The 12762-nt window shown below is 38.0% G+C and overlaps 1 protein-coding gene across 5 annotated transcripts in view; it reads left to right on the top strand.

Moving 5' to 3' along the window:
- The window catches only part of KATNAL1 (katanin catalytic subunit A1 like 1), a 119316-nt gene that overhangs the window by 94334 nt on the left and 12220 nt on the right, over window positions 1-12762 (top strand). For all 5 annotated transcript variants that reach the window (XM_066258921.1, XM_066258920.1, XM_066258919.1 and 2 more), the window contains one exon: window positions 5914-6048. In XM_066258921.1, the coding sequence (XP_066115018.1) occupies window positions 5914-6048 (135 nt within the window). The remainder of the gene's footprint in view (window positions 1-5913; window positions 6049-12762) is intronic.

Consider the following 12762-nt stretch of genomic DNA (forward strand, 5'->3'; position numbering starts at 1 on the left):
ATCATCCCAAAGTGCAGAGATTACTGGTTCAATCCCAGATCAGGGCACATACAGGAATGGATCTATGTTCCTGTTTCTCTCTCTCTCTTCCTCTCTTGCTAAAATCAATAAATAAAAATAAACAAACACACACAAAAGCAAAGGCTATAGTAAGAGATAAAGAAGGACACAATATAGTGATAAAAATATGGAAATCAATTCTTGATGGACTTAAAGGGAGAGATAGACAGCAATAAAGTCATAGTAGGAGACTTTAACATCCTATTGACATCAATGGCTAGATTTTCCAGACAAAAATATCAATAAGGAAACTGCTGCCTTAAATGACACATTGGATAAGCTGGATTTAATATTTTCAGAGTATTTTACCCTAAAGCAGCAGAATATATATTCTTTTTAAGTGCACATAGAACATTTTCTAGGATAGACCACATGTTAGGACACAAAACAAGTCTCAATAAATTTAGTGTAAAGTCAGTAGCCAGGGCCACCATCACAGCCGCCTGGCCCATGCAGGTTCGCATTGGATTTGGACAGTCGGTAAAGAAACAATGGAGCCAAAAACTGATGGGCCATCATCTTTAATCCTAGCTTGCACCCGGCAGGCAAGTAAAAGCACACACTGGGCTCCAAAACCCACTCATTCAGTGCTCACAAAGCTACTGACTTATCCGAGTTTCCTAGAATCAAAGGTTTCTAGCTCACCAGACTTATTCACCTCTGTTCTCTATCTCCTTCCTTCTCCCTGCACAAACTCTGCACAAACTGGCTTTTCCTTCAGCACTCCGCCATATTGGCTGCTTCTCCAGGCCTCCTCCACATGGCCTTTCTCTGCTCTCTGCTCTACAATGCTAATCTCAGGAACCAAGAGAGCAAGCTCCTGTTCTGCCCCCACTTTATAGGTAGAAATCAAAACCTTTAATCCAATATACAAAATAGGGAAGTTTCTAATACAAAGTCACTTATCTGGGGCATAATGGGATTGCACCACCCCACATCAAAAAGGGTGGGAAAGGCTTAGTCCTAAAACCAAGCCCCGGGCTACAAGCATCTTGCCTGCCCACAGCCCTCTCCCAACACACATTAATATCACCTGGGCAGTGGGCTTCCATGTGGGCAGCACCATCTTTAACAAAGTGAGCATAATATATTTTATCTGCACAACATTTAGGAAGATTGAAATCATATCAAGCATCTTCTCTGACCCTAATGGTATAAAACTGGAAATCAATCCTAAGAAAAAAAGACAAACACATGGAGGTTAAATAACGTTGCTAAACCAGAGTGGCTTAACAATGAGATCAAGGAAGAAATCAAAAGACACCTTGAGACAAATGAAAATGAAAACACAATGACCCAAAATCTATGGGACACAGCAAAAGCAGTCCTAAGCTGGAAATTTATAGCATCACAGTCTTAACCCGAGAAACAAGAAAAGTGTCCAAAAAAAAAAAAATCAAACCTTACATTCAGGGAACTAGAAAAAGAAAAACGAAGTCCCAAGTGAATAAACAAAAGGAAATAAGATGAGAGAAGAAAAAATGAAGTAGAGTCTAAAAAAAATGCAAAAGATCATTGAAACCAGGCGCTGCTTCTTTGAATAAACATGATTGATAAACCTTTACCCAGATTTATCAAGAAAAAAAGAGAAAGAATCAAAACAAATGAAATTAGAAATGAAAGGGGAATTAACAACTGTACCCTCAGAAACAAAAGATAAGAAAATATTACATATAACTGTGTGCTAACTAATTTGACCATCTGGAAGAAAGGAATAAATTCCTAGAAACATAAAATCCTATAAGACTGAATGAAGAAGAAATAGAAAATCTGAACAAACTGATTACAACCAGCAAAATCAAAGCAGAAGCCCCAGCAAACAAACGGGCTGGACTGGAAGGCTTCACAGTGAATTCTACCAAACAATATCTATCCTTGAATTGTTCCATAAAATTCAAGTGGAAGGAAGATTTCCAAGTTCATTTTATAAGGCCAGCATTATCCTAATTTCAAATCCAGATAAAGACACTATAAAGAAAGAAAATTACAACCTAATATCCTTGATACGCAGATGCAAAAATTTCAACAGAATATTAGCAAACCAAATTCAGCAATGCATTAAAAATCATACATCATTATTAACGAATTTATTCTTGAGATGCAATTTTGGTACAATATTTGCAAATCAATTAATGTAATATACGTAAACGAAGTATAAAAATTATATGATCATATCAATAGATGCAAAAAAGCATTTAATAAAATCCAGCACCCATTTATGATAAAAACTTTCAGCAAATAGAGGGAACATATGAAGGAATAAAGGGAACATACCTCAATATAAAGGCCATATAAATATAAAGGCCAATATAAATATATGACAAACCAACTGCTAACATACTCAATGGGGCAAAACAAAAAGCGTTTTTCTTAAGATCAGGTACAAGACAGGGATGTTCACTTTCACCACTCTTATTCAACATAGTATTTGAAGCAATCAGACAAGGAGAAATAAAAGGCATCCAAATTAGAATGGAAGAAATAAAAAGTCATTATTTGCTGATGACATGATACTGTTTACAGAGAACACTAAAAATTCCACCAAAAATGTACTAGAAGTGATGAATGAATTCTGTAAATTAGCAGAATGCAAAATAAGTACTCAGAAATTAGTTATTTTTATACACCAATAATGAAATATCAAAAAGGGAAACCAAGAAAACAATCCCATTTGCAATTGCATAATAAAGAATACCAAGGAGGTAAAAGACCTGTACTCAGAAAAGAGTAAGACACTGAAGAAAGAACTTGAAGAAGATACAAATAAATGGGAGCATATCTGTGCTCATGGTAGAAAGAGTTAACATCATTAAAATATTCCTACAACCCAAAACAACCTATAGATTTAATGCAATTCCTATCAAAATACCAATGATGTTTTTCATAGAACTAGAACAAAAAATCGAAAAATTTATATGGAGCCACAAAACAGGTTGAACAGACACAGTAATCTGGAAAAGGAACAACAGAGTTAGAGGTATCATGCCACCTCATACCATACTATACCGAAAGGCTGTGGTAATCAAAACAGCATGGTACTGGCATAAAAACAGACACATAAATCAATGGAACAGAATAGACTGCCCAGAAATAAACCCACACCTGTATAGTCAATTAATATATGATAAAGGAGGCAAGAACATACAATTGGACAGTCTATCCAATAAATGGAGTTGGGGAAATTGGACAGACACATGCAAAAAAATGAAACTAGACCACCTTCTTAGACTGTAAGAAGTCTAATATTTAAAGACTTAAATGTAGGTCTTAAAATCATAAAATCCCGGCCCTGGTCGGTTGGCTCAGTGGTAGAGCGTCGGCCTGGCGTGCAGAGGTCCCAGGTTCGATTCCCGGCCAGGGCACACAGGAGAGGCACCCATCTGCTTCTCCACCCCTCCCCCTCTCCTTCCTCTCTGTCTCTCTCTTCCCCTCCCACAGTGAGGCTCCATTGGAGCAAGGATGGCCCGGGCGCTGGGGATGGCTCCTTGGCCTCTGCCTCAGGCGCTGGAGTGGCTCTGGTAGCAAAAGAGTGACGCCCCGGGGGGGCAGAGCATCGCCCCCTGGTGGGTGTGCCGGGTGGATCCTGGTCGGGCGTATGCGGGAGTCTGTCTGACTGTCTCTCCCAGTTTCCAGCTTCAGAAAAAAAAAAATCATAAAATCCCTAGAAGAAAACATAGGTAGTAAATTCTCTGATATTTCTCTTAGCAATATTTTTCTGATATATATTCTGGGGCAAGGAAAACAAAAAAAGAAATGGAACTTCATCAAAATAAAAAGGTTTTGCACAGCAGAAGAATTCATCAACAAAATGAAAAGCCAGCCTTACTAAAATGGGAGAAGACATTACCAATGACACATCTGATTAGGGGTTAATATCCAAAAATTATAAAGAACTCATATAACTCAACACCAAAAAACAAAACAACCCCCCCCCCAAAAAAACAAAACAATCTAATTTAAAAATGGGCCAAGGACTTAATAAGTCACTTCTTCAAAGCAGACGATGGCCAGTAGAATATGAAAAGATGCTCAATGTCACTAATCATCAGAGAAATGCAAATTAAAACCACAATGAAATACCACTTCACATCTGTCAGAATGACTGTCATTAATAAATCAACAAACAAGTGTTTACAAGAATGTGGAAAAAAAGGAAACCCTTATGCATTGTTGGTAGGAATGCCTATTGGTACAATCACTATGGAAAACAGTATGGAGGCTCTTAAATTAAAAATGAAACTGCCTTATAACCCACCAATTTCATTTCTGGGTATGTAGTAAAAAAAAAAAGACACCCTAAACAATATGACCTAGTTGGATGGCTCGGTTGGTTGGAGCAATTTGCCAAAACACAGAGGTTGCTGGTTTGATCTCTGGTCAGGGCACATACAGGAACAGATCAATGTTCCTGTCTCTATTTCTCTCTCTGCATCTCACTTCCTCTATCACTAAAATCAATAAATAGAGATATATGCACCTCTGTGTTCATTACAGCATTCTTTACAATAGTCAAAATATTAAGCAACCCAAGTGTCCATCAGTAGACGAGGGATAAAAAAATGGTGCTATATATACATACTAGAATGTTATTCAGCTATAAAAAGAATGAGGCCCTGGCCAGTTGGCTCAGTGGTGGAGCATCGGCCTGGTGTGCAGAAGTCCCGGGTTCGATTCCCGGCCAGGGCACGCAGGAGAGGCGCCCATCTGCTTCTCCACCCCTCCACCCCTCCCCCTCTCCTTCCTCTCTGTCTCTCTCTTCCCCTCCCGCAGCCGAGGCTCCATTGGAGCAAAAGATGGCCTGGGCGCTGGGGATGGCTCCTTGGCCTCTTCCCCAGGCGCTTGAGTGGCTCTGGTCGCAACAGAGTGACACCCTGGATGGGCAGAGCATCGCCCCCTGGTGGGCGTGCCGGGTGGATCCCAGTCGGGCACATGCAGGAGTCTGTCTGACTGCCTCCCCGTTTCCAGCTTCAGAAAAACACAAAAAATAAAATAATAATAAAAAAAAACAATGAAATTTTACCACTTGTGACAACCTAGAAGGTATTATGCTAAATAAAGTAAGTCAAATGCCATATGATTAAAGAGCAAAATAAATGAACAAACAAAATAGAAACAGATACAGAGAACAGACTGATGGTTGCTAGAGGGGAGGGACTTTGGGGGAACTGGGTGATAAAAAGTACAAATTGATAGTCACAAAATAGTCCAGGGCATTTGAGGTATAGCATACGTCAGTGGTCAGCAAATTCATTAGTCAACAGTGCTAAATATCAACAGTACAACGATTGAAACTTCTTTTGAGAGCCAAATTTTTTAAACTTAAACTATATAGGCAGGTATAGTCTTTATCAAGGTAGCGCCCACACATAGTATTTTGTGGAAGAGCCACACTCAGGGGGCCAAAGAGCCACATGTGGCTCGTGAGACGTGGTTTGCCAACCAGGGGCATAGGAAATATAGTTAATAATATTGTAATAATAGTGAATGTAAACTGTAATCAAGAAATAACTTTAAAAGAAAACAAAAATGTTTGAGGAACTTCATGAATTAAAAAAATGGAGAGGAATAACATAGCAGAATTTTTCAATCCTTTTCTTTCCAGAGGAATATACATTCATTTTCTTACAAAAAAAAAAGTTTCCTTAATGGATTAGAATACTGTGTATTAGATTGTGAATTCTTCTACCTTCTTTTTTTTTTATGGGTATCTGTTGACGTGCTTGGTTCTGCCATTATCCAGAGGTCAAAAGGACTGTTATTTTTATCATTGAGCCTATCACCAAGCCTGTGACTGATGCTTAAAAATGTTAATTGATGAAAGAATAATGGACTTTTTCCTCTTACTATGTGTAGGAGTTGGAGGAGCATTAGAGAATGATGATCCTTCAAAAATGGTTATGGTATTGGCTGCTACTAATTTTCCATGGGATATTGATGAAGCCTTGCGAAGGAGATTAGAAAAAAGGATTTATATACCTCTACCAACAGGTATAATGCTTTCCCTTTACTGTGTTTTGAAAGTTTATTTTTTGCTTCCAGTTACCTTGTTTTCCCTATTGTCTTTATTCCATTGACATTCTGTTTAAAGAAGTTAATAGCATCACAAAATCTATTTGTAGTAGATGGTATAGCTGCAGTACTCTATTGAACTTTCTTACATTTCAGAGCAGCTTTCGAGCAGTATTCATGTTAATAAATTGAGTAGGACATCTAAGTTTTTTCTTTTAAATTTGAAGAATCTTCATTAAGAATAAAGTTTTTCTGAGATCTTTTTCACAACATGCTTTGAAAAAAAGATATATATATATTTTATTTAGTCAATTAAATTTAACAGGGTGACATTGGTCAACCAGAGTACATAGATTTCGAGAAAACATCTCCACATCATTCGGACAGTTGATTATGCTGTATACCCATCAACCAAAGTCACATCATCTTCTGTCACCCTATATTTTGTTTCTCTTTAAGCCCCTCCCCTTCCCTCCACTCCCCTCTCTCTCTTCCCTTTCCCTCCCCCTGATAACCACTGCACTTTTGTCTATGTCCATGAGTCTCAATTTTGTGTCCCACCTATGTATGGAATCATAACAGTTTGTAGCTTTTTCTGATTTAGTTATTTCACTCAGTATAATGTTATAAGGTCTATCCATGTTGTCATAAATGATACTATGTCATTTCTTATGGCTGAGTAGTAATCCACTGTATATAGATGTGCAACATCTTCTTTATCCAGTCCTCTATTGAAAGGCATTTCGGCTATTTCCATGTCTTGGCCACTGTGAACAAGGCTAGATGAACATGGGGGTACACGTGTCTTTTCGTACCCATGTTTTTGAGTTTTGAGGGTAGATACCCAGTAAAGGGATTGCTGGGTCATATGGTAGTTCCATTCTTAATTTCTTGAGGAACCACCATACTTTCTTCCATAGTGGTTGGACTACTTTACATTCCCACCAATAGTGAATGAGGGTTCCTTTTTCTCCACAGCCTCTTCAACACTTGTTATTACCTGTCTTGTTGATAAGAGCCAATCTAACAAGTGTGAGGTGGTATCTCATTGTAGTTTTGATTTGCGTTTCTCAAATAGCTAGTGATGATGAGCATTTTTTCATGTATCTGTTGGCCATTTGTATTTCTTTCTGAGAGAACTGTCTGTTCATATCCTCTTCCATTTTTTTATTGGATTGTTTGTTTGTTGTTGAGTTTTGTGAGTTCTTTATATATTTTTGATATTAGGCCCTTATCTGTGCTGTTGTTTGAAAATACCATCTCCCATTTAGTTAGCTGCCTATTTGTTTTGTTGTGCAGAAGCTTCTTAGTCTGATATGGTCCCATTCATTTATCTTTGCCTTCACTTCCCTTGCCTTTGGGGTCAAATTCATAAAGTGCTCTTTATGGCCAAGGTCCATGAGTTTAGTACCTATGTTTTCTTCTATGTAATTTATTGTTTTAGGTCTTATATTTATGTCTTTGATCCATTTTGAATTAATTTTTGTGCAAGGAGATAAACTGTAGTCAAGTTTCATTCTTTTGCATGTGGCTTTCCAGTTTTCCCAGCACCGTTTGTTGAAGAGGCTTTCTTTTCTCCATTGTGTGTTTTTGGCTCCTTTATCAAAGATGATTTGACCATATATATGTGGTTTTATTTTTGGGCTCTATTCTGTTCCATTGGTCTGTGTGTCTATTTTTCTGCTAGTACCATGCTGTTTTGGTTATTGTGGCTCTGTAGTATAGTTTGAACTACAGACCAATATCTCTAATGAATACAGATGCAAAAATCCTAAACAAAATACTAGTAAATTGAATACAACAACACATCAAAAAAATAATTCATCATGATCAAGTGGGATTCATCCTAGAAACAACAATGGTTCAACATACGTAAAACATTCACATAGTAAATCATATCAACAAAACAAAGAACAAAAACCATATGATTCTACCAATAGATGCAAAAAAGGCATTTGGTAAAGTACAACAACATCCTTTTATATTTAAGACACTCAACAAAGTGGGTATAGAAGGAAAAGATCTCAATATAATAAAGGCCATTTATGACAAACCATCAGCTAACATCATACTAAATGGTAAAAAACTGAAAACTTTTCCTCTAAAATCAGGAACAAGACAAGGTTGTCCACTCTCTCCACTCCTATCTCCTATTCAATGTAGTGCTGGAAGTTTTAGGCAGAGCAATCAGACAAGAGAAAGAAATAAAAGGCATTTATATTGGGAAAGAAGAAGTAAAGGTTTCACTTTTTGCAGACTATATGATCCTGTATATAGAAAACCCCAAAGACTACAGAAAAGCTATCAAAAACAATAAACCAATACAGTAAGGTCACAGTATACAAAATTAATATACAGAAGTCTATTGCTTTCTTATATGCCAACAATGAAACCTCAGAAAAAGAACTCAAAAAAATAATTCCTTTTATAGTAGCAACAAAAAAATAAAATACCTAGGAATAAACATAACAAAGAATGTAAAGGACCTATATACTGAAAACTACAAAGCATTATTAAAGGAAATTGAAAAAGACACAATGAAATGGAAAAATATTCCTTGTTCGTGGATAGGAAGAATAAATATAGTTAAAATGGCCATACTACCCAAAACAATATACAAATTTAATGCAATTCCCATCAAAATTTCAATGTCTTTTTTTAAAGAAATGGAACAAAAAATCATCAGGTTTATTTGGAACCATAAAAAACTTTGAATAACCAAAGTAATCCTAAGGGAAAAAAAATGAAGCTGGAGGCATTATAATACCCGACTTCAAACTATACTAGAGAGCCACGATAATTGAAAAAATATATTCTTATCCTATTGATGAATGTTGAAATTTTCATAAGTGAAATTTTCGTTTTATACCGTGAAATGTATTCAATATAAATCTCTAGTGTGTAATTTGAGATTTAGACAAATGAATACTCCTGTTTAATTATTATCCTATTCAAGATGTAGCAAATTTCTGTCTTGTGTGCCTCCTACCAATTCAAGCCCCCTTTATTTTCCTGATTTTAGTTTTACCTTTTATTAAACTGCATATAAATGGAATCATGACATACGTACCTGTGTTTATGGTTATTGTCACTCAACATAATGTTTTTGTAATTTATCCATGTGGTTTACATGTATCAGTAAGTTTATTCAGGATCATTATACTATAATTTGTTTATTCTCTTTTTGGTGGATATTTGAGTTATTTCTAGATTTTGGCTATTATGAATGAAACTGAATATTCTCATTCAGATCTTTTTATGTATGAATATTTTCAATTCTTTTGAGTAACATAGATAAGAAGAGAATATGTGGATCATAGTGTAGGTATTAGCTTAACTTTATAATACCCAAACTGTGCTTCTAGGTGGTTGCATTATTTTTATTTTCATCAATAAATGAGATTCCAGTGCTTTCTCATGCTTGTCAACATTTGGTATTGTTGGTATTTTAATTTTAGCTATTCTAGTTAAATGTGAGCTGTCATCTTATTATGGTTGTCATTGCAGTTCTTTGGTGACTAATGATATATAGAGCACCTTCCCATGTGCCTATTGGTCATGTCTTTTGTGCAGTGCCTTTTCTAGTCGTTTGTTCAGTTGTTAATTGGTTTATTTGTTTTATTAATTCTGTATAGTTCTTTATCATATGCATGCACTGTCAATATTTTCTTCTGGTTTGTGGTTTCCCTTTCAGTTTTCTTTTTGTGTGTGTGTGTGTGTGACAGAGAGAGGGACAGATAGGGACAAACAGGAAGGGATAGAGATGAGAAGCATCAATTCTTTGTTGCAACTCCTTAGTTGTTCATTGATTGCTTTCTCATATGTGCCTTTACCAGGGGGGCTACAGCAGAGCAAGTGTCCCCTTGCTTAAGCCAGTGACCTTGGGTTCAAGCTGGTGAGCTTTGCTCAAACCAGATGAGCCCGCTCCCAAACCTGCAGTGGCCCAAGCCGGCAACCTCTGGGTTTCGAACCTGAGTCCTCTGCATCCCAGTCCAACGCTTTATCCACTGCGCCACTGCCTGGTCAGGCCCCTTTCAATTTTCTTTATGGTATCGTTTGATAAGCAGAAGTTTTAATTTGATGCAGTCCTCTTGTCAAGTTTTCCTTTATGGATAGTGCTTTTTGTGTCTTAAGAAGTCTTTGCTTACCCCGAGTAGGCAAAAGTTTTCTCCTTCATAATGTCTGGGCTCATGAATGGGAAGGGAAGGTTCAGTGTCTGAGGATGAATCCACATCTGGAACCTAGGATCATCTGGAATGTCTTCACTCATATACTTGTTGGTTGAGGGCTAGGGGCCTCAGCTGGGACATCTCTGTGTTATCTGTGGCCATTTCATATAGCCAATCATTTAAGACAATCAAATTTTATACATGGTAGCTCAGGGCACCAAGTGTGATTGTTCCACTGGAAAAGGTACAAGGTGCATTATTATGACCTAATGTTGGAGGCCATATATTGTCACTTCTTGCCTTACTGTGGGTGGAAGCATTTACAAGCCCAGGTGTTTTCAGAGGAGGGGAATTAGACTGCCTTTGGGTGGGAGAGTGGCAATGCCCCATTGTGGGAGCATCTGTGGGAAAGAGAAACTCTTGTAGTCACCTTGGTAAATTCAGTCGTCCATGGTCAATGCAAGGCAAGAAGTCAAGTAACAGGACAAGGGAAGCTTGGCCTTTCACTCTCTTCTTAGTCCTTGCATCCAAATATGGCAGAATCTACCTGGTCAGCCTTGTGGGCTCCTTTCTCAGACCCCTTCATTTCATTCTAACTTGCTTTCAGACTGACCCCCCCTAACCACCAAGGCATCATACAGTCTCGTGGATGCTGGGCGACTTTCCTTTCCCATAACATGGGGGGCAGAGTGTTTTCTTTCTCACTACAGGTTCACACCTTCCCCTGTTCTGTCATTTGCCTTTGGTAATGCTGTTAACTTTTCTACTGACCTCTTTTCACTCTGGTATATTTGTGCTTCTTTCTACTTCCAGGTCATTATTTATGATACTCCCATTTCCTAGATTGTTCTTTTTCTTTCCTTCCATTTAAATTTTACTGTTTTCAAAGTTGACATTAAAGCACTTTAATTCCGAGGTCTTCTTTACCCAGGCCTATCACCCTGTGTAGACTCCATACCCCTGGGTGTTTCATCTGCGTTATCTGTCTCCCAGACATCCCTTCAGAGAAGGGACCTGGGTTTTCTCAGTCTCCCTCTACTCCTGTTTGTTAACTGGTTAACGGTGGTGGTGATGGGACAATGAACATTTACCGAGTGCTGACTAGGCCAGGTTTTCAGTGTATTAGCTTATGTAACTGTCACAACAGTTTTATGAGATAGATTTTGTTCTAATCGTTAGTTTACTTATGAGGAAGCTGGAGCATTGAGAGGTTCTGCCCAGGACAGCAGAGCAGGGGTGTGAACACGCAGATGGCCCCAGTGCACACGTGTTATCTGCTGATCTGAGCTGCCTGGTGTGCTGAAGGAGAATTGTTAACACTATGACCAGTCATATTCAGAATGTGTGTTAACTTGGCTGTGTAGCAGTGGCAGGTCTTTGTGCTGTTATTAGTAGATTATCTCCTCATTAAACCCTTTCACAAGGTTATTACATATCATCCATATCATTAATTCAGCTTTGTAGAGCTGATAAATCCTACTTAACATCTAACAAATCACTGATAAAATCATAGTTATCACAGTTATTAGGTAAAAGGAGGACACTTCCAACTAAGCTTCAGATCACTGGGCCCTCACTTTTGAACAGGTTGATGCTCCAGAGTTCATCCAAGCTTGCTGGATAAAACTTCCTTTCTAGGGGGAACACAGTACATTAAACTTGGTGTGTAAGTTTATAGGGCAGGCCACAGCAAAACATTTGCTCTACAAAGACAGTGGTGTTCTAACACGGACTGAATGAGCAATGTGATCCTCGCTCACTAGCACTAGCTCTGTGGAGCACTGTGCCACAAGTTCTTTTAAATTTGGAGTTTCTACTGGGGTATCAGGAGCACAGCCACCTGTGTAGCGGGGGACCCACGGGTTTCCCCTTCCTTCTTTATTCCCACAGCCCTGCTGGCCGCCTGAGTGCAGTTCTTTGGCCCTACACTGCGTGCAGTTTCCTGTGAACTTCAAGCTATGCTTATTGGCTAGGGAGAGCTGATGATTGGGAGCTCCCAAGGGTAAGGAATTCTAGAAATAAAGGTTTTCTAGTCACACTCCTTTTTTTGGCAACTCCCCCTTCCAAAAAAAGATAATGCCTGATTGCTTCTCTTTCCACTGTGACTGCTCTTTGCTTTGTCTTACTTTGTGTGCACACGAGTGTGTGAAAAATATTACTAAGATACAAAACATAGATTAATTATTTAGTAGTTGGCAAAGCAAACAACCGTATATCCACCTCTAGGACAAGAAATGGATGGAGCATGTCAGACCTCAGAAACTCCCAGTATGTTCCTTCCCTAACACAACTCCTTTTCTGCTCCTTGGCAATTATTCCTTTTATGGAAAATTTTTTTTGTTTTTCCTTATAATTTTATTACCTAATAATGTATCCTCAACAAATACTTTAACCTCCTTTGAAACTTTACATAGATAAAATCACACTAATTGTACTAATTGTATTTATTTGTGTCTTGCTGCTTTTGCTCAGTGTATTTTTGAGATTCCCCCATGTTTTGACATGTAGATGCAGATTTATATTT

This window comes from Saccopteryx bilineata, chromosome 2 (assembly GCF_036850765.1).
Source record: "Saccopteryx bilineata isolate mSacBil1 chromosome 2, mSacBil1_pri_phased_curated, whole genome shotgun sequence".
Taxonomy (NCBI): domain Eukaryota; kingdom Metazoa; phylum Chordata; class Mammalia; order Chiroptera; family Emballonuridae; genus Saccopteryx; species Saccopteryx bilineata.